This window comes from Neolamprologus multifasciatus, chromosome 17 (genome assembly GCF_963576455.1).
Source record: "Neolamprologus multifasciatus chromosome 17, fNeoMul1.2, whole genome shotgun sequence".
Lineage (NCBI taxonomy): Eukaryota > Metazoa > Chordata > Actinopteri > Cichliformes > Cichlidae > Neolamprologus > Neolamprologus multifasciatus.
Window position 1 is genome coordinate 25,080,347 of NC_140455.1, and position 21,294 is coordinate 25,101,640.

Below are 21,294 nucleotides of genomic sequence, written 5' to 3' on the forward strand. Positions count from 1 at the left end.
ATATACACACATACCTTGACGTTCCCTGTAGGGGATGCCACAGCTGATAATCTGCCTCCATTTCACCATACTCCTAGAATTCTCTCCTTATCATTAGTAGTAATGATCATATTAATAATAAAAAGGTGCCACAAAAGGCAGGAAATTACCTACCACATTCCAAAATAACAATAACTAGATTTGATTTGAGCTTTGTTTCTTTTTCGGTTCAAACGATCCATTTTTCATGCATTTTTTTTTTTTTTTTTTTTACCTTATTGAACTATTTTGTCATATTTTAGTATTTTTTTTATTTAGTATTATTGTATCTTATTTCAAGACACGTTATTAAAGTTATATTGTTCAACGTTGTGTTTAATGTTTTGGCTGCGGTCACACAGAAATGCATGAAATTCGAAGATACGTAAGCTATCGCTTATATGATCTAAAACTACATTGCCAAGAAGTCTTTGCGACAATAATACGACCACGGATCATTTCCAACCAATCAGCGTCCGCCCATGGTGTTTTCTTACTGACGTGTCGGGTTCAGTTCAGGGGAAAAACACGGGTCTGCTTTTGATGCTGTTCCTTTAACCGCCAGACACCAACAGGTAGAAAAATGGCAGAACCCAGCAAGCAGGACATTTCTGCTATTTTCAAGCGACTTCGTTCCATCCCTACGAATAAGGTGAGACTTAAATAAATACCAGAAAGACGGGTGTACTCTGGTGCACAAGGAAGTCCGCTGAACTAAATATCTGACACGTCGCACTTTATGGGAAACGCCACAGCTGGCTTTAGTTTGCGACCAATTTAACAACTGTCTGACGTGTGTCATCTTTAGAATAAGTCGGGTTTAAAAAAAAAAACAAAAAAAAAAAAACGTGTTTTAAAACGCGCAGAAACAAAATATCACAAAACTTAGAAATTGTAACCTGGCGTGACGTTAGCAAACGGTGTGACAGCTAGCTAGCTACATTTTGACAGTTTACATCAGCCGTGTTTGTTTAAAGCTCAGTTTCTAAGGCCTTTTCTCGACTCGGGTCATGTAAAAGACAGAACAGACATCTTCAGGGATAAAGACGTGTTTGCGACTCGCTGCTGTAACTATTATCTGCTGATCTCATTGCGAAATTAACGCCACTTCACCAACAGCTGTTTGAGTCAGTAGCACAGTCTCCTGTTTATCCTCACAGCTGTTGCTTCGTGTAGTCGGACACTCTTCACACTCTTGGCCTCCACCTGTGGACCATTCTACAACTGCGTTAATTTGAAAAGAATCCATGCATAAAATACTACAATACCAATTATAGTCCTGAGACAAAATCTAAATCCAGTTGTTGAAACAGTGGTTACGAAATATATTATAAAACACGTCCTGATAACTTCCTTATAAGCAAATCGCGTGTTAAATATAACGAACAAATTTCCAGCTTAGAAATCCACTTCTTCCAGATCCACATGTGTTTTTTAAATATTTTGTTAACATCAGCATATTTTAAAGAACATTATGCTCTGTAAATTGTGGCCAACAACACATGTACGACCTAATTCGCCTTGGAAAGGAAGAGATAAAACAGTAAGATGACATGTCATGTTTTACATGTGCCAACACCATGGGTAGACCAAAGGTCTGTCCTCTGACATATTTTCTGACTAGTTAAGTGCATTGAGTGCATTAGTCTAACCAATACAACACTGTTACTCATATTACCAAAGGTTCAAAGTATCCTTTATTTATATGACTACATTTATCCCTAGATAGCATATTTTTCTGAGAAAACACTAATAATAGCTATGATTTGCAACCCTGTTGACATACATATAAAACAAGCATGTCAAAATCATGAAATATTATTAAACAACACTGCTGTGGTCCTGAGTATTTGTCACATTTATGTCATAACTGCAAATAAAAGTACTATATTTCAGCCACGTTAACTTAACTTATCTTATTTTAACCAGGTTACCATATAATTTTTACTAAAATGACCGTAAATGCTTTGTTGTTGCTTTTTCATTCATAAGGGCTCAATCTGTTGCTTTTGTAAAAGTTTGTAGTACAGGGTAAAGTTGTTTAAAGTGATTAAACTGAGTATGCAATATGAGTTCATTCACTTAATAGTCAAGAATTTATTAAACACTATTTTAAAAATATCCTTTTTTCTGTTTTTCTGCCATATTGGTTACAAGGTTGCATCAAGCATAGTATGCAACAAATAAAAAGTGCACCTTTGATGCCTGAACTGGCCATATCATTTTATTATTTGTTTTTATTACTTAAATCAAATAAAAATATCTTTAAATTATCTATATTTAAAAAAAATAGTCTTCTCCAGTTATAGAATAATCCGTCTCTTTTGTTAATTGTGGAATTATGGTCTTAAAATAGAAGTGAGATGAACATCTCGTATGTTTGTATAATGAGACAATCCTTTATTCTTGCTCTCTGTCCCTCAGGTTTGCTTTGACTGCGCAGCTAAGAACCCCAGCTGGGCCAGCATCACCTATGGGGTTTTTCTCTGTATAGATTGCTCTGGGACTCACAGGTCTCTGGGAGTGCACCTTTCATTTATTAGGTAAGTCAGGAATTATATATTTTCCTTGGAGTTGGAGGTAAATGGACTGGTGCTTATGTCAATGCGTGAATGAGGCTTGTTGTAAGAAAGCTCTCAAATAGAGTAGAAAATGTATAAGTGCTTTTTTTATCTAATATTACACACTCCAATAGAAGCATCGGGATCTTTGGGATCAAGTTTACTTTAACATGCAGACTAGAGGAGCCAGTTTGCAGACAACCTCCTCTTCTTCATGAGCCACGAGCACCTCTAACAAAATAATAAATCAAGAGTAAACAACAGTTGTGTGTGGAAGGTTGTGTTTGAGCATTAAACACTGAAATTTTTTATTATTTTTTTTAATTTTCTGAGAAGATTTACAGTGCGTTACTGACACCTGCTATGATGTATGGTTTGGAGATGTTGGGATTAACAAAAAGACAGGGGGCAGAGCTTCCAGATTTTCACTGGGAGTTACCAGGATATGCAAGACTAGAAAAGAGTACATCAGAGGGATGGCTCAGGCTGAGCGGTTTGGAGACAAAGTTAGAGAGGCAAGGCTGAGATAGTATGAAGATATGCAGCGCTGAACAAAGGATGATGAAGCTGCCCAACGGGAGGAAAAGAGGAAGAAAATGGAGAAGGTGTTGGTGAGCGTTGGTGTGACTTAAGAGGATCCCTGGGATAAGGTGAGATGGAGGCAGATGATTCGCTGTAGCCACCTCTTTGAAGTGAAAGTGGGTGTGAATGATTATTTTTCTGTTTTTGCAAACAAAAGCGCCTTGACTCAGCTGTTGCTGTAATTTTTTTTTTTAATTAAATTGAGTTTAATAAAAAGTTGGGTTTTTTTTGCAGTATTTAGGATGTGAAAATATCAGCTCGTTAGGATAGTATTAAACCCTTTAAAAAAATACAAGACAACAGCAGTCATAGAAATGAAAAGAAGATAAGATATGCACAGTGTTTTGATCAAATTCACTCTACCTTTTATAACCCAAACTGCAAAGATGTAGTGCAATATGGACTCAACAGCTCAGAAGTATACTCTCAGCCAAAAACAGGCCTTTGTAGGGTAACTAAGCATGACTAGTGTTCTTGTTATTAAGGCATAGGATTGTGTTACCTGTGTAATAAACGTAAAATTTTAAAAAGATAAGCAATAAAAAAAAAGAAGAAAAAAATAAACTGTCATTTCAAATGACTACATTAAAAGTGTGTAATGTAATAGTAAAGCTATTGTAGGCTGCTTCCTTATTTTGCAAGGATTCACCACAGCAGGTAGCTTCACATGCTTGACTTGGCAGATTTTTATGCTGGATGCCCTTCCTGACCCCACCCCAAAGGGATTTATTTCTCCTCCTGGACTTGAACCAGGGATCTTTCACTTTTTGTGCAAATGTGTAAACTACGAGCAGTAATCCTGGACATGGTACATTAATTGGACATAACAATCTCAAGAGATTTATTGTAATTTTGGATAAAAATAAATGACTTAAGCATCCAAAACAAATAAAACAGAATAAAGACGCTTCAGATACAGTGAAGGATAAGTGGAACAAAGGCAGCTCAAGCAAGGAGATGGGAGTGGATATGGTTCTGTAACCTCAGGTGTATGTTTCTTTGTTCAAACACACATTCTTCAAACCCTGATCCTGTTGTGCCACACAGGTCCACCGAGCTGGATTTTAATTGGTCGTGGTTCCAGCTAAGATGTATGCAAGTTGGAGGCAACGCCAGCGCAGTGAGTAAAATATCAGCACACTATCATCAGGTTAAAACTCCAGCAGTGTGTGACACAAGCGTGATTCTACCTGTTCGCTTTCCTGTTTCTTATTTGACCTCTCGGTGTCAGATTGCATTTTTCAGTCAACATGGCTGCACAGCCAATGCCGCCAATGCCAAGTACAACTGCCGGGCTGCACAGCTGTACAGAGAGAAGATAAAGACTTTGGCCACACAAGCAACCAGACGCCATGGCACTGAGGTAACACTGACAGGCTGGGTTACAGTTTGAAAACACCTCCAGGTTTCTCCTCAAGGGGGGTGGGGAGAAACCAACCTGGCGCTGAGAGATTAAATTTATTAAACACTGGCTTCCTGGGTATTACCCATGTGCTTATCACACTTATAATAAACGCTCATATAATTGAATCATTTTACGGCTCTTGTTCTTCACAGCTGTGGCTGGACAGTCAGGCTCCCCTGTCTCCAACATCCCCAGGCGACAAGCAGGTGGATTTCTTCAGTCTGCATACACAGGTATAAGTGTGTGGTTTCTTCAATTGGGATTTTGTCCACAACTATCCACAGATATGCTGCACAGCCTGACACAGCGATTATTAATTTCACTACGTGTGTCTGTGTCCTGGCCAGGCTGTTCCTGAAAATCTGAACATGGCCAAAATGAGTCTGAGCCCCTCCGCATCAGAGAAGCTTTCAGAGCCAGAAAAAGATGAAGACCGTAATGGTATCTTTGTGTCATTGCTTAATAATCTGATTTATACTGACCCACTGCAGTTTTATATTAAAATAGTTTTGTGGCTCATCACATGTTTATCTTCAGGTAACTCAGAGGAGGGTCCCAATGTGGAGATGCTCAGTGTTTCACCAAAAGCATACCCAGGTTTGAGTCAATACTGTGCATATTTAGTTAACTCTACCTAAATGCCCATAAAAGTCTGTCTAAATATTGACTTCACTCTCTCTGTTGTTTTCTCAGAGCCCTCTTCTCTTCTTAAGAAGAGGCCAGCAGGTGCCAAGAAAACAGTATGTATAAAGTTTTATATTGGTGTCATAATAAGTATAATAAAACAATTACTTAGGTTAAGGGAGGAGGGTAATATTCAGAGAAAAAACTCAAGTAGTGTCTGAGATAAATTTTAAGACAAATAGAAAGCCAGTCACGTTGTCCTACTTTACAAGCTTGGGTCAACCTGATCGTACTACACACCACAGCCACATAGGGAGGGCCACATTTACACCTGAGTTAGGCAGTGCAGCAGTAGTCACTGCATACACACACATCACATGATTGACCTGAGGGGATACAAGAACAGGTAAATAAGGTGAATCACAACAACAGTAGGCACCATTTACTGCCAATAAAATAAATTATCTTTACACATTTGTTTTAAATAATGAATTGGGGTCCCATTCCACATGTCCCTGCAGTTTGCACTGCCCTGCTGCCACACGGACCTATTTATAAGAGATTATAGTATAGTATTATGAGAGGTTGTTTTTTGTTTTCTGAATTTTCCTCTTTTAAAATATGTTTTTAATCTTGGAGATTCTGAATGTTATCTCAGAATACAAGCTTCTACCCCAGCTCCGTTATCTGTTTTATTTGGTACATCATTGTAATGTGTATGTTTGTGTGCAGCTGGCCTCAAAGAAGGGCGGTCTGGGCGCTCAGAAGGTTAGCAGCCAGAGCTTCTCAGAGCTCGAGAAGAAGGCGCAGGCTGCTGACAAAATCAGAGAGAAAGAAGAGAGCTTTGCTGGTGCCAAGAAGAACGTTACAACTGAGGAGTCCATGTAAGAATACCCATAGCTTTTTATTTCTTTTTCATTCCATCTTTCTTGTTGTAATCAATTAATCGGAAAGAGAATGTAACTTTGTGTCCTCTATGGCAAGATGAAATCCATGGCTCTTTCTTCTCTTTACCTCAGGAGAAAGGGGCTAAATCATGAATATTACTTAAACTATACACCACATTTGGCTCATCTGTTTCTATCTCTGAGCTTACCTACTTTTTTTTCTCCTCAGTGCTCCATCCATGCGGCTGGCCTACAAAGATTTTGAGCAGCAGAGGAAAATTGAAGAGCAGAAGCTGAAAGGACTAGAGGGGAAAAAGAAGGAACAAGCTGAGAGACTGGGCATGGGTCTGGGCATGAGGAGGTAAGACAAATTGGGAGTGAGGGGGGACAAACCTCTAGTAGATTTAAGAATGTTGTTTTTCCATTTTAATGTGTCTCACTGTCATTTTTACTCTTTCTTGGCTCTTCTCTGTAGTGGAGTTTCTCACTCTGTGATGTTAGACATGCACACCATCCAGCAGGACAATCCAATTGGAGCAAAGACCACCAAAGGACGGCGATTTATTGATGAAGATGACGATGAAGGGTCCTTCAGCTCTAGGTCAGATAAAGTTGATGTTAATAATATTACAGTTTGTTTTTTTTTCCTTTTGAGTGAGACAGAGACGGGTATAACAGTAAAGCTGTAAGTAAAGCGCTTTGGGTGCCTTGAAAAGCGCTATATAAATCCAATCCATTAAATATCAGTAGTGAAGGTAGATGAGTTTAATAGTTGGAGTCGACTATCCAAAGTAGCGGACAGTGGATAAGAGGGGTGAAGAAGAGAGTCCAGGCAGGGTGGAGTGGATGGAGATAAGTCTCAGTAATGATTTGTGACACCAAGTGTGAAAGGGAATGTTTACCAAATGATAGTGAGACCTGCTTTGATGTGTGGTTTGGAGATGTTGGCATTGACAAAAAGACAGGAAGCCAAGCTGAAGATGTCAAGGTCTTCATTGGGAGTGAACAGGGTGGACACGGTTAGAAATCAGTACATCACAGGGACAGTTCAGTTTGAAAAGTTCGGAGATCAAGTCAGAGAGGCAATGCTCAGATGATTTGGACATGTGGGTATATTGGACAAATGGTGTTGACTATGGAGTTGCCAGGCAGGAAGAAAAAGAGGAAGATCAAAAAAGAGGTTTATAGATGTAGTGAAGGAGGACATGCAGAGGGTCGATGTGATAGGTCAGATAGATGTTTGTTTTTTCTTCAAAAAATTACAAAATTACTGATGCAGTTTGATTAAAACATATAATATTCTAAATTATCATAAATAAAACTGAGTATGGTACAAAAATATATATGGTATATGAAAAATGTAGTAGCTCTTAAGGGTTAAGAGTTGGGGAAACCTGAAGTGAGCATTTGTTGTGAACATCCGTAGCCTTTTGAAATAGGAGTAATTCTTCTTGGTGCTCTTGCACACAAATACATCAGTTATAGACGAATGAACAACTTGACAAAGTTCATTCTTTCGATTCAGACTGTGTTGATATTGAACTATGCGTTGCAGAGCTCTTTGTTCTTTCTGTTTCTAATATTTCTTTATGTTCAGAGTCATTTTCAAGTTACAGGATTAATGTGGGATCTGTGAGCACTTCCCTGACACTGTAGCATGATGAATGGGAGTCTATAAATCTAACATTTGCATGCTAAACAATGTGCTGACTGTGTGAATTTGGGTATCTTAGTGTCAGCGTACTAGTAAAGTCCATTATCTCTCTTTTTGTTACACCTTATATTGTTCTTGTTGGCTACTTTCTTCAGTGTTCTGACTCGCTTTGAGGACCAAAGTGACACCTCAGACAGTTTCTCTTCACGGTGGGGCGATAGAGATGATGGAAGAGGCTGGATGAAAGAGAGCAAGAAACCAGAGTCAGACTTGTTCTTGTCCTCCACTATAACTTCATTTGATGACAGGTTGGTTGTTTAAACACAAAACTGAAGTTTTCTACATGTTTTTGTGGTTAGGTTTAATGATTCAAAGCAAATTTTAGTTAAATACAACAATCAAAATTAACAACAAATTAAGATAAGGGCTTTCTAGAATAAATCTGATTATGTTATCAAATAAAATAATCAGATTTATTCTATTACAATCCATTAGCAGCTGTTGTTATGTGTTTATTTTTTAAACCGTCTAGACCCTGAAAAAATTAATTTGAGGTCATGTATGTTGAAGAAAAACAACATACAGTCCTGGAACCAGACGGTTTTTCTAAATGTTTGCTTAAAATGATTAAAATATAAACAACACAAGTAAAAAACAACAAGTTATGAAATATTATAAATGCAGTTTAGTAATGGCACAATTTTTACACCTCAGCCGCAAAAGGCTGATGGGTGACATGCAATAACTCGAGAAGAAGGCAAAGGAGAACTTTGAAAATGATAGCTTAAGTGTGTCTGCTAGCTGGCTGAGGTGTAGTGCTGGTGGTCATCAGTGCTTTTTAATTGTAGCTTAAGATACTTTTTACACAAAGTTAAGACTCTTCAGTCTTGAATATGTTTGGTGTAATTTAATTCAGCGTGTTCTTTTAAAATACACGATTTGTGCTTAAAGTACTTCTTCCTGTTGTCATATTATTATTTTTTCTGTTGGTAACTGTTATCAGGCCCACAACCAGAAGGAAACTAGAAGCAGCAGCGCACTCAGACACGGGAGAAGCTCGGAAAAAGTTTGGAGATGATGTAAAAGCCATCTCGTCTGATATGTTCTTTGGAAAACAAGACAACTCTGAGGTATACAAGCACAACGTGGACACACATTCTAAACTGTGCTTTTCCTTTGATTTCATTTGGTAAATACTGGACTGGGAAATCACTTTAAAAAACTGTTTGTATGTGTTCCTTGGAACTTGAGATAAGCCTGAACATTAGTTCCTGAAGGTCTTTAATTTAAATGGACATAAAACTTGGTTGAAATTTTTTAAATTTTCTGTTGTTCAGTATGAAGCCAAAACCCGACTGGAGAGATTTTCTGGGAATGCATCCATAAGTTCAGCCGATCTGTTTGATGATCCAAAGAAGCAGACTGGTAAGACATGACTGTCTCTTCTTTTCTTAGCGCTTGTATGTTGAGCCGCTCGGAGGAACATCTTAGTATGATTGTTTGTTTGTTTGTTAATAAGATGCCCACTTGTGTGATTCTTTAAAGTTGGATTTAACAACCTGTTAACTGTGCACTTTTCTGATACATCTTCCAAACTCCAGGTCATTTTGTCAGTAATGAGTAGACAAACGTGCCACAAATTCAGCTGTGTTCTTAATTTTATTGGGGACTTCGGGTCACTGATTAATGGCGGTTGCTAAAACTGTATCATAAGAGAGAAACTGCACATGTTGGATGCTTGTTCCAGGCTTAGTTAGGTGGTGGTCACATTGAGAACAGAATCTTGGCCTATCCTACTTGGTGTTACACTGTTGGGTGGAATTTTAGGTGGAATGGAGGTTTTCCACCTAAAATTCCACCTGTCTGATGACCCTTGAACATCTGCTAGAATAATTACATAATAAGTATTGAACTGTGATACAGGTTGTAATATAAAATATTATGCCCCTGAAATTATGAAAAGAAGTCTGACTTTTGAGTTTATTGTGAAGCTGTGCTGAAATTGTGAGTACTTTAATTTATCTCACATACACTGAAGTTTTGCACCAGCTCCAGAGTGATTAACCAGTCTGACTGTGCATACTGGTCGAACTGGTCTCAACCCTTATTGTTTGTACCTAAGAAGAAATCTAAATACCGTAAATTCTTTCATATGATCATGTGAAAAAGCAGGTTTCACAAGACTGAAAACATTAAATACACACTTACTGCTTCCACAGGCATTAAGAGGGTAAGTAGCCTCCAGGTGCTGCTAATCAAATGCATTTGAGTAATTGATTTTGAGCAAGTGTGAACACCTCTGTGACAGCAGACGTTTTGTTTTCCTGTTCTGGAGCATTCAGGGTGAAAGATATCGGCAATGATCTTAAAGAAGCAATTGTTGCTGCCAATCAATCTACGAAGGGTTATAAGGCCATTTTCAAACAATCGGAAGTCCCTTATTCTACAGTGAGGACAATTATTCACAAGTGGAAAACATTCAATATAATTACTGATCTTATCAGGAGTGGAAGTCTCTAGAAGGTCAGACCATTCAGGACTTGTAGCATTTTTTTTTTTTTTTTTTTTTTGAGCTTCTCTATTTCTGACTCTACAGGCCTCAGCATGTTGGCATGTTAAATGTTAATGGTCATGACTGAACAAGTATAGTTTGTTTGGAAGGATTGCCAGTTTAGGATTGCAAAGTTGCATCTGAACAAACCACGAGACTTCTGGAACAATGTCCTTCATACAGATAAAACCCAAAGTAGGTATGTTTGTTTGTGGGGGGGGGGGCCTTGCAGTCACTGAGACCCCCAATGAACTCCTCTGTATACTAAAGTATTGTAGAGTCGAATGAGAGGCCATCTGTCCAAGAGATGAATCTTAAGCAAAACTGGGTCATGCAGCAGGACGATGATCACATCACAGCATTGCTTTAACGAGCAGGCCAGAATTGTTCCACAACAATGTGAGAGACTTGTAAGATCATACAGGAAATGATTGCTTCAAGTTATTGCTGCTAAATGTGCTCAGCAGGCTACTGTACTTTGTTTTACACAGGACTGCCGAGAGTCCCGTGAAAACTGTCTTTTTCACATGCGTGTGGCTTCTCCACGAGTCCCCTTTGTCTCTCTGTCTGCTTGACTTTTTGCCTTGTGTCCACAGCGAGTTCGTACCGTCTGAGCAACGTACTCCCCAGCGCTCCCGACATGTCGCAGCTCAAACACGGAGTGCGCTCAGTTGCAGGAAAACTTTCAGTCATGGCCAGCGGCGTAGTTAGCTCGATTCAGGTCAGTCAGATATATTCCAGCGTATGATACAAGTTCATCAATAATGACGACTTCTCATGGTGCTTTTTTTATTTCCTTTTTTCAGGATCACTACAGTTCCTAAGTGAACATGTCAGATTCACCGTCCATAGGTATCTTCTGTTTGCCAGTTAGATGACATTTCTAGTGGGTGCTCATTGTGGGAGAGTTGGGAGGAAAATATAAATCAATGCTATGAGCAAGTCTGCAGAATGTACTTGTATATTGTATATCTATATCTAGTTTTTTATTAGATGATGTATATACATAGTCGTAGTCTTTGGGATCAAATCAAGATGAGCAGAGCACAATATTTTTCGGTGGAATTATTTTCCCCCTGCAAACACCTTGAAGGAAGATATTTGTGTATATACAGCTATGAAGAATATTCAGCCTGCATTATGTTAAGTTTGCTTTGAGCTTCGGGGTTTTACATATATAGAAATGCTGTATGTAGCAGTCTGAGGAGCTAGGAGGCCTTTCCGTTTGATTCCTTTACCTCTGTAAGTACTTAATTCAGTAACTCTCTCACTCATCACGTGCACTTTGTAGTGTTGTTTTTGTGCTTTTTGTTTTTTTTGTGCCCCTTCATGCAGGGTTGAAAGTGTCCTTTCTGTCCCCAAAGTGCACTTACATTTGCTCTTCCAAAGGCAGGACCAAAAGCTGATTTAAAACTGAGGCCTTGGGGCAACAGATATACTTTTAGTAAGTGTACTGTAAGTTATGTAAACTGATGCGTCACTAGCACATAAGTGTCATTATCCTGTGAGTCGCAATTTGTTGTTGTTGTTTTTTTGGAAGTCATGCAGAAATGCTTATAAAAAAGGAATGTGATATGCCAAAGTTTTAGGGAGTAAAAAAAAACAATTATTATAAGATATAAATATTTCTTTAAAACAACAAATGAGCTTCCTAAAAGCTCCAGTTGCATAGAATTAGATGCTATGAAGAATTCAGTCATCATTTTAAGAAGTAATTTTTGTTAATTGTTTTTTTTAATGTTCTTGAAATAAATGCCTAATCATCTTGGTAAATCTCTAAATTGTACACTTAATACGGCTCTTGGATCGCCTCTATAAGACTTGAAGGATTTCTTGATGTGCTGAGACCTTTTATGTAGCTTTCAGGCCTCATTTCCACTTTAAAAGAACAATGTGAATGATCCCTTTAAAACCATCAGTTATTTTTTTCTGTTACTTTAACTGCCATCAGAAAAGGTGTTAACTTTATATATGCTATTGTTTCTAAACACAGTAGAACTACAGGCAGTGCTTGAGTTAGATTTGATATCTGTTCAGAGTAAAGCTTGTGCTTTTGCCTTTTTTCTGTCCTTTATCATTGTGCAAAGTTAAAGGGACTAATTAAAGCCCGGACTCCGTCATAATAGTGCAGACTAATTTCTGAGAAGCTAGAACATCCCAGGAGTTTGATTTGACATGTTCAAATATGAAACACTAAAGAGGTTCTTAAATGGTCAAATATATTTTTGTTTTTTGGGTTTTGTTTTTTGTTTTTTAATTCCCATCAGTAAATGCCTTAGTCAGGAGATCTTTGATTTACACACCTTCTTGTTGGCTCAATCTAGGTATCTTTTGCACATGTGTTGGAAATTGTGTGTGGCAGCTTTTGCTTGGTCTAGTTTTTGCCCCTAAGTCGGCATATATGTCCTGTAAGATTGTGTCTCTGCCATTCTATATTGTTACATGTAGGAGCTTGTATAAGCTGCATGGCCCTTGTAGCCCTCAAAATAAATATGTCAACACATCCTGAATATGAGATGGATTAAGAAACTTGTTTATTAAAGCTCTAGTCTGCTGTGAATTGCTACATACAATCTTGTATAGGGGTTTTTCATTAATGAAAAAACTTACAGATAGATTTTGACCATTTTTGACACTCAAAATATAAGTACAACTTTTGGGAATATGCCAAATAAATGGTTTGTGCTTAAAGTTTTACTGTCTTCATTATTTGTGTAAATGTGTCTGTGGTCCGTGTGCCTGCAAACTTTTTTTCTTTTTCTTTTTTTTTTAGATTTAAGTGGGATTTGTTTTTTCTTTTTAAGACATCTTATTCACAGTACTGTGCAAAACTCTTAAACATCCAAGAACCCAGCCTGAATCTATGAAAATGCCAATGACAGCACAGTTTGACAGGCATAAAATATTTTTGCATTAACAAGATGATTCTCAAAGAGCTATTGGCAGAAAAACTTCATCATAACGGTGTGTAGTGTGCCCTAAAAAAAAAAATGGAGGACCTGAAAGATGCATCTGGCCCTTCTATTGACCCACCCACTATATTTTCCCTTACCTACTGTACTTCCGTATCTTTTGTAAATTTCAGTGTTTCATGCAATTGATGCATTCATTTCCAATTTTTCTCTATAAAAGTATAAAAAACTAAAGGGTGGCTCAAGACCTTTGCGTGTTTTTATTGGGCAAATATCACTTCATTAAAAGTCAATAGTATAAACCAGATAAAAGCAGCAGTTCTCGCTTTAAAAAGCTGAAACGTGATCTCGTCTGTTTAATAAATATCTTAAATAATCAGTGAAAATGTAAAATTATATCAGTAAAGTTCTCTTCCACATCGGACAGTCTATCAAATGTTGATCTCCTTCTGCAGACATTAATCCACTTTGGCCAATTTCAGAGCAAATTCTGGCAACCGCATACGTGGCCGGTTGTTGCGTTGAGAGTCGTGCGGTCATTGTCGGAAATTTGATTTAAAATCAAACAACACTGCTAAACCTGGCGAAAAGTTGCTTAATTTAAAGGTTTCATCACGAACAAATAATCAGTTACTGGGGTAAAATGTTTTCTCTTTAATTGTGTTTATAGCATTTAAACAACTAAAAGCGTCGGTGCTTTTAACTAGTTAAACATTACAGTATTAATATTTACGAGCTTACGAAGCATCCCTTGAAGGTCGCATTTTTCCAAGGAACGGGAGTAAAGAAAAAGTCCTTTTAAAGCGCCAACACACGCACACTCAGTCCGTTATTTTTTTGCGTTTTTGAAGTTGATTGCTACATTATGAACTTCTCTCTAAAACAGGAGTCCTGTTTTTCTGTGCAAGGTAACAAACTCTGGTAAGCCCGTTTAACTCTCTAAATAGGCTATAAAAAGATAACCAGCGGTTTATTACTGCGCTAAAATGCCTACTGAACTAAAGCAGAGGAGGAAGACGCAGGCACAGAAGCAAAGCGATGAACCATCAGAAGGCTCAAACGGGAAAGAAGAAACGCAGAAAGTGAAGACTGAAGCAGGAGACAAGACAGGAGCGAGCAAAACGTCCTCGGGCCTGGACATTAGAAGTGTAATGTGCTTGTTGTCGCTCGCAGCTTGCGGGGCTCTGAGCTGGTAAGTCCACATATTAGTATTAACGCTTTCTTCAGAACTACAGAGGACTTCTCTCTGAAGGTTTTCTGGCTTTCAGGTTGGTGCTGCAGCAGAATGAGAAGTTTTCCCAGATTGAGGAAAAATACAGATCTCTACACGGAAAAACTTCCAGTCTGTTCGACATGGAGGAGGAGATTGTCAGAGTTTCCAAAAAGGTACGTTTGATTGACTGTGGAGCAGATCCTTAGCGTGTTTGGACCATGAATCTGCAAATTTTGATGGGTGTGAAAGTCAAATACTTACACTCTTTATCGTCGGGCTAAATATTTAAAGATCGCTAATTCCCCTAGAATTAAATTGATTTTAAGTGTATTTTTTCTGAAATTACAACGTAATTATGTATCTATAAATATTTACTGCTAGATACAGTAGGATAAGGGTGTAATAATTAATATTTTTTAGGCAAGAAGAAATAATTATACTGTAAGTATCAGCGTAACTACTTTTAAGTAGTGCTAACTTCAGGTATTTCACAGGAAAGAAGAAATCATTCAGTTTTATGTAATTTTAAGTTGCGCCCAAGTAATTTTAAATAGCCCATAAGTAATTTTAAGTAGTTTATAGCTTGTATGTTAACATGTATTTTAGAGAAGATGTAATTAGAAGAAGCTATTATACTGTAAGTACTATGTGTAGGTAAGTTTAAGTAGGACAGCACTTCAGATATTTTACAGGAAATAATAACTTAGTTTTAAGTAATTTTAAGGTTTAAGGAAGTTATGCATTACTGAAAATTAGTTACAGTGTAATTATTTATTGGCTCCTGTAAAAACGTGAACTGTTGCCCCTTATTCTACTGTGTCTAGTAGGCATTTGTAGGCAAATATTAATACTTTGGATAAAACAGATTTTAATTTATTTTATTTTATTTTAACCACACGCTGTATTATAAAACACTACCTTGTTTTTAACTGGACTCTATGGGTACCAGATGTTCTTTATTTCAACATAGAATTTAGTTCTTTGGGCAAAACAAATAAACTTAAGAATGATTGTGTTGTATTAGGTTGCTTAAGGAAAGCTGTGAGACAAATATTCCAAAATCTGGACACATAAAATCCAATGTCAAATCCTAAATTCCACTTGAGATTATTGCATTTCAGCCCATTTGAATTTAAGTTTAGCAAAGAAAAAGTGTCTTCTTATATATATATATATATATATATATATATATATATATATATATATATATATATATATATATATATATATATATATAGTTTAACCTCAAGGGAGGGAAAAACTACGGTTACATTTTTTGCAGAATGAAACTTGCTTAGTCTTTGTCCTCAAACATATGCAACTCACTTTAAGCATCAAGTCAGAAAGGATGCTGCTATACTTTTTGTAAATTCATATGTTTTAAAAACACCATAAAACCTTCCAATATTACCCAAAGTCAATGACAGATAGAGCAGAAACAACTGCTTTGATTTTTCTTTGTTTAAAAGATGTCACCTGAATTTGAACCAGGACCTGTATTCTCATGTGATACTGATTTGAACCACAAGATGTTGCAGCAAGCCTTTATTTACCAAAGCAAGTCATTAGGAGTGTATTGTTATTTACAATAATGGGCACTTCTGAAAACATGGAAGTACACCCACTGTCAAATACTGCCCCCTGGTGTTGAAAGATTTAGATAACTACAGGGATAATTACAAAAAGTACCTTTTAAGTTAAAGAAAGGGAGAAAACAATCTATCTTCATGAATTTCATTCTTTTAAAGTTGAGTTATCACTGCACCACTTTGTGTATTATATGAATACTGAGGATCATAGAGCTCCCACAGAAACAGCACTCCTGTTTTGTGTTGCGGCTGCAGCTTGCCGCCTCTGAGGATGACCTACAGGATGCGCTCTCCACCATCTCCCTGGTGACAAAACTCCAGCAGGACATCTCCACCCTCCATGCTGCTGTCACGACAATACAGGCTGATGAAAGCTCTGCCTCCCGTGATCTGGAGAAGGTCAACGCCCACTTCCTCAACGTGACTGAGACGTGGCAAGAGAGTCTGGCAGCCATCAACTCCGATCTCACCTCACTCAAGGCCAAGTCCAGGGACACTCATGCAGGAGCCACAGAGCGGGTGAATGAAGCCGAGCGGAGAATCCGTTCGCTGGCGGAGAGGCTGGAGGAGCTCAAGGACAGCACAAAGAGGAACGCCCGAGCTCTGGAGCGCACAGAGGAGGACGACGTCAAGCGAGCGCAGGATCAGCTGGACTGGAACACCAAGCAGATCCACAAGCTGGAGGAGCAGATCGGCATCCTAAACAAGAGGGAGGCCGAGCTAAGCTCTCAGCTCCAGGAGCACATTCCCCGTGCGAGGGCCTGCGAAGATCATCTGCCGGAGGTAGAAGAGGCGGTGCGCTCCATCCTCAAACTGGGTGGAGATCTGAGTGGGATGGAGAAGAGGCTGGAGGAGGTGACCTTGCAGGTGTTTGGCACTGAGGACAGCATGTTGAAAGCAACAAATGAAATCCTTGAGATCAGACAGGAGCTGGACACCCTGCAGGCTCAAAACAGCATCATGAAGATGAAAAATGAGTTGTCCGTGGTTAAAGAGGCGGTCCGTGAACTCACCATGGTGTTGAGGGAAAGTGGGGTTGACAGCCAAAGAAACTCTGACGCTCTGGAGGAAGTGGAATGGAACGAGGAGGAGGAAGAGTGGGTGAAAGATGAAGAGGATAAATTGACGGAGCCTTTTCTTGATGACCTCACTGAATGATGTCATTGTTTTTTTTGTCCACTAGGAAAAATAAGTAGGAATGTCCTGTTTAACTGTACGCTGTAAACCCCTTAAGTTGAGTTTAGTAGTATCTCTGTAAACTTTGTACCTCACTTTAATGTCAGAAAACTAGCCTGAACATGAGCTCATTAAAACACTGCACAGTATTACAGAAGTTGGATACATTTACCTTTGTGCACCATTTTATTAAATATGCCCGACTACTCTCAAGGTATCCACATGCACTGATACAGTTTTACAGCATTAAATGTGCCAGTCTCTGTTCAGACTTCTCTGTTTTTCTCTGTTTTATTCAAATGTAAACTGGATATTATTTAGGTTTTAAAGTTTTGATTGAGAACAAAGCAATTTCATATCACCACCTTTGATGCAAGGTCGTCATTGTTGGCCACTTTCTTTGCACGTTTTTGTTGTTTAAACAGCAAAAGATCCCCTGATCAGTTGGAAACAAGCAATAATGAACAGCGTCAATAAAATTTCTAAGTGTTCGATTAGATTTTAAACAGAAGAAGCTTTGCAAATATCAAGACAATCCACATATTTGAATGTCACGTTTTCATCTTGTTCTGGTGTCACCTGTTGTGTCACTAAGCTTATTTAATAAAACAATCTTTTTTTGTTTTTACAGAACAATGTCTGATTTGTTTTTTCCTCTCAGTGAATCATCTTCTGTCCTGAGGTGTTTGTTTTTTTTTCCATTGGGGAAAAAACATGTCCTGTACCTCCTGTTTCAGTGTGAGAGCGTCCAGCTGATGCTAGAGAGTCTCGGGGGTCAGCGTGGGGCTCTGAAGTCTCAGCTGGAGGGTTTGGAGCAGGATGTAGCTCGGCTGAAGGAGTGGGCTACTGGCTTGACTGAGAAGAGGGCTCAGCTTCAGAGCAGCTTGACTTCACTGAGAGAAGCTGTGGGTCAGATCGAAGCACGGACATCGACCATCACAAAGGACTTTACCAGCAAGGTTATTGATGATGTTATTGATGTTGCGCCTTTTCTTTTTCTAGAATGCAAGTGTATGTGGGTAGAGATGAATCATATTGATAGCAACTCTGGTATCTGTATCAGATTAATACTAGAGCAATCGATATTGCCATTCAGTATGTAGCCCACTGAATTCAGTTAAATACTTTTTTTGGGGGTGGAGGGGTGAAAAACTATACCTCAGCTACACCACATTTACATTCAAGGTCTCCAAGTTTAAAAATAGATGAAAAGCTGATAGGTGTGCTTCATTGTACTATTTATTGTGGAAAGTAAAAATGTGATTTAGTGATCATTAAAATCTCTTCGGAAATTGCAGGTTGATGATAATTTCTCTCATAAACAATAACACACTCTGCTATATATGTCGCATCCCTTTATAGGTTAAAAGTAGCAGTATCGGTAGTACAGCCGCGTATTTATTTGGTTCAGTTGATACCCAAATTTGCATTATCGCACAGCACTGTGTAACTATTTAGTCTTTAGTTTTTATGTTATCTGTAAAAAAGCAAAAAGAATCTTTTGCAGAGGTGAACATGCTTTTTTGTTGCAAAGCCCTTACAGAAAAAGCTTTCTTATTGCTGTTTCAAACATTTCTTTTTTCCCTATGCCCATCTAGGTGTCATCAGTGAGGACAGATGTGCGCAGGATGGATGGCCTGCACTCTGAGGTGGAGTCTCTGCTGACTCAGGTGGGCGAGCTTGAAGACGAGGCTGCTCGAGTGGAGCACAGCATGGTGAAACGCATCGGGGATGTGCTGGCCAGCAGCATCGATCGAGTTTCCAACCTCCGATCCGCATCTGAACGCAATTCTCAGGCCATAGAGCAGCTCCGCGGACGCATCCCTGAACTCGCCAGCGCCGACGAGCAGATCTCGGAGCGCTTGGTGGAGCTAGAGAGCGGCCGGGCCCGCCTGATAAGAACGGTGACCTTTGCCAGCGACCTTAAACCAAAGGTGGCTAATATTAGGAGAGACTTCGGCGCGTTTGGGCCCCAGTTGTCAGACCTGACTCTTCGGATAGGACGATTAGCAAAAGATCTCATGGAAAGAGAGAGAGAGATCGCTGAGCTTCGACAGACATTAAGTAACCTCACTGCAGTCGAGGGAGATTTGAGCGTCACAAGTAAACAGGTCAACGAGATAGCTGATATAACAGACATTGGAGAGATACACAAGCCAACATGAAAAACAAACCGAGACCGGCTTCAATTCATCGGTTTCACCCGATTACCTGTCATACTGCTGTTTTAGAACAAGAACAAATACTGAAATAAATCTGTTTTTATTACAAATAAAACAAATGTGAGCATCTGAACACCCTTGAAGCAATCACTATGATCTTAGGATGTCAGCTTTTCTAAATGGCGTAATATGATCTGGACCTCAAGGATGAAGATTTGATCGCTTTATTGTCTTTCTTTGCCTGGCTAAATCTAAATGTGTAAGTTTCATTACTTACCAAGTCAAGAATCCCCAGTAAAACAAATACAACTGCATGAAAATTTTGCTGGTTTTGCCCCCCCAGAAGAAGTTTCACTTACACAACTCTCTATTTTACCTGCACAATTCTCTCATACATTTCCATCGGGTTTCATGCCGTGTGCGATGCCTTCTCCTCCTCCTTCTATAATCTCCCTGATATTCAGTATGGGCCACATAATACTAGCTTTAGGGGAAACAGTAGCTTGACATTTTGAGGAATGTGCCTATTCGCGTTCCAGCAGAGCTCTGCAGAATCTCTCTCGTGTCTCCAGGGTAAATGTGAATGACTGAGCTCCAGTTATTGGTTCTGACCAGCTTTGGCACAATCACCGATTGCAAGTAGCCACGACAATAAAACCACCTGCCACATATTGTTTAGATCCCCCTCTTCAAACCAGAAAAGCTCTGACTTGTCAAAGCTGGACAAAGGACCTCTGTGTGACCCCTGGCTCCAGTGACCTGCAGGGTGCTTGTTCGGTTTATCTCACAGATGCTCGATCGGTTAAAGTTCTGTGGAAATCGGAGGCCTTAGAAGCTGTGTCATTCTTCTCTATTCATTTATTGCGCTTCCTCTTTATAGTTTTAACTGTCAATTAACTAATAATTACTGCAGTTTTTAATCCTCTCCAGTCCAGCCCCCCATTAATATAACGCTTAAATTACACCAGTGTAAACACCATTACTACATAACACACACCATACATTTTCTATAGAAACCAAGTGTAACGAAAAGCAGCAGTTGATTGTTTTCCCTTTTTCTTTCTACCTTTTTTATGGCGCCATTATATTTCTCCACTTGCGTTCATGTTTAAGCATGCTCTTTCATTGTTTTCCAGTGTTGAAGCTACCTTTTAAGAGTCAAAGCCCACCAGTTATGCTCATTTCCAGTGCCATATTATGATTTTGGACTTGCTTCACACCCCCTCTGTTCATCCTTTGGAAAAACGCCATTTTAGATCCCTTTCTTTTTCCCTTTAACACACCAACATTGGGTTTAAGTGGATAGCTACCCTAACTGACATGACGCAAAGCCAGTAAATAAGCCAGTAAATAAGGAAAGGATTGAACTGTTAATCAACCACTTTCATGGCTTATTCTGTAGTAGTATAAGTGATGCAGATATCCCAATGTACAAGAATTTGGTGTGAGTATTGCACTACTAGTGTGTCTTATGAATGCCAGAAAAAAAGGTTTCCCAACTTAAAAAGATTTTATAAAGCGATGATCGGTATTTCAGTGCCAATGGTTTTAATGTTGTGTCTGATTAGTTTGGCAGTCCATGACCCTTTTTTAATGTTTGGAACATTGAACACGGCCGTGCCGTCAGTAATATCTTACTGACATCACTCACCACGCATCAGTTCTTCTTACAGCTTTTACTTAACACATTGTCCTAAATCGTCTTACCTTTACCATTAAAGTGCTACAGACTTGAAAATCCAGTTTGTCAGTAGAGATATGCAGTACATGAGTGTTTCCTGATGTACTCTCTATATTACTTAAATAGTTTATTGATGTCCAAATGCCTTAAACCAAAACAGATAGCTTTGAAGTATTCTAATGAAGTGGTCACCCAACCACAGCTTTAGCTGTTGCTGAAGGAAGCGCCTTCCTATGGAACACTTGGTAAAGAGGCAAAACTATTTTTCACTTGTATAAA

The 21,294-nt window shown here is 38.8% G+C and overlaps 2 protein-coding genes and 1 long non-coding RNA gene across 5 annotated transcripts in view; 2 read left to right on the forward strand and 1 right to left on the reverse strand.

Moving 5' to 3' along the window:
* The window catches only part of LOC146499477 (uncharacterized), a 102,344-nt gene that overhangs the window by 3,413 nt on the left and 77,637 nt on the right, over positions 1-21,294 (reverse strand). The window lies entirely within an intron of this gene.
* Positions 502-12,973, forward strand: arfgap3 (ADP-ribosylation factor GTPase activating protein 3). 2 transcript variants are annotated; one of them, XM_085138775.1, is made up of 17 exons: positions 502-670; positions 2,443-2,561; positions 4,209-4,281; positions 4,393-4,524; positions 4,719-4,799; positions 4,914-5,007; positions 5,104-5,163; positions 5,260-5,306; positions 5,923-6,074; positions 6,307-6,438; positions 6,553-6,678; positions 7,887-8,039; positions 8,735-8,861; positions 9,069-9,156; positions 10,879-11,003; positions 11,089-11,134; positions 11,618-12,973. In XM_085138775.1, exons 1-16 carry the CDS (start codon positions 602-604, stop codon positions 11,104-11,106), a joined length of 1,596 nt encoding a protein of 531 aa, XP_084994901.1. In that variant the 5' UTR covers positions 502-601; the 3' UTR covers positions 11,107-11,134; positions 11,618-12,973. The 2 variants fall into 2 exon arrangements, with proteins under 2 accessions (XP_084994901.1, XP_084994900.1); XM_085138774.1 differs by having other exon boundaries at positions 11,089-12,973.
* ikbip (IKBKB interacting protein) lies at positions 13,944-19,467 on the forward strand. 2 transcript variants are annotated; one of them, XM_085138784.1, is made up of 4 exons: positions 13,944-14,386; positions 14,463-14,580; positions 17,910-18,131; positions 18,771-19,467. In XM_085138784.1, the coding sequence occupies exons 1-4, from the start codon at positions 14,181-14,183 to the stop codon at positions 19,335-19,337; spliced, it is 1,113 nt and encodes a 370-aa protein (XP_084994910.1). In that variant the 5' UTR covers positions 13,944-14,180; the 3' UTR covers positions 19,338-19,467. The 2 variants fall into 2 exon arrangements, with proteins under 2 accessions (XP_084994910.1, XP_084994909.1); XM_085138783.1 differs by lacking the exons at positions 17,910-18,131; positions 18,771-19,467 and adding an exon at positions 16,252-17,775 and having other exon boundaries at positions 13,962-14,386.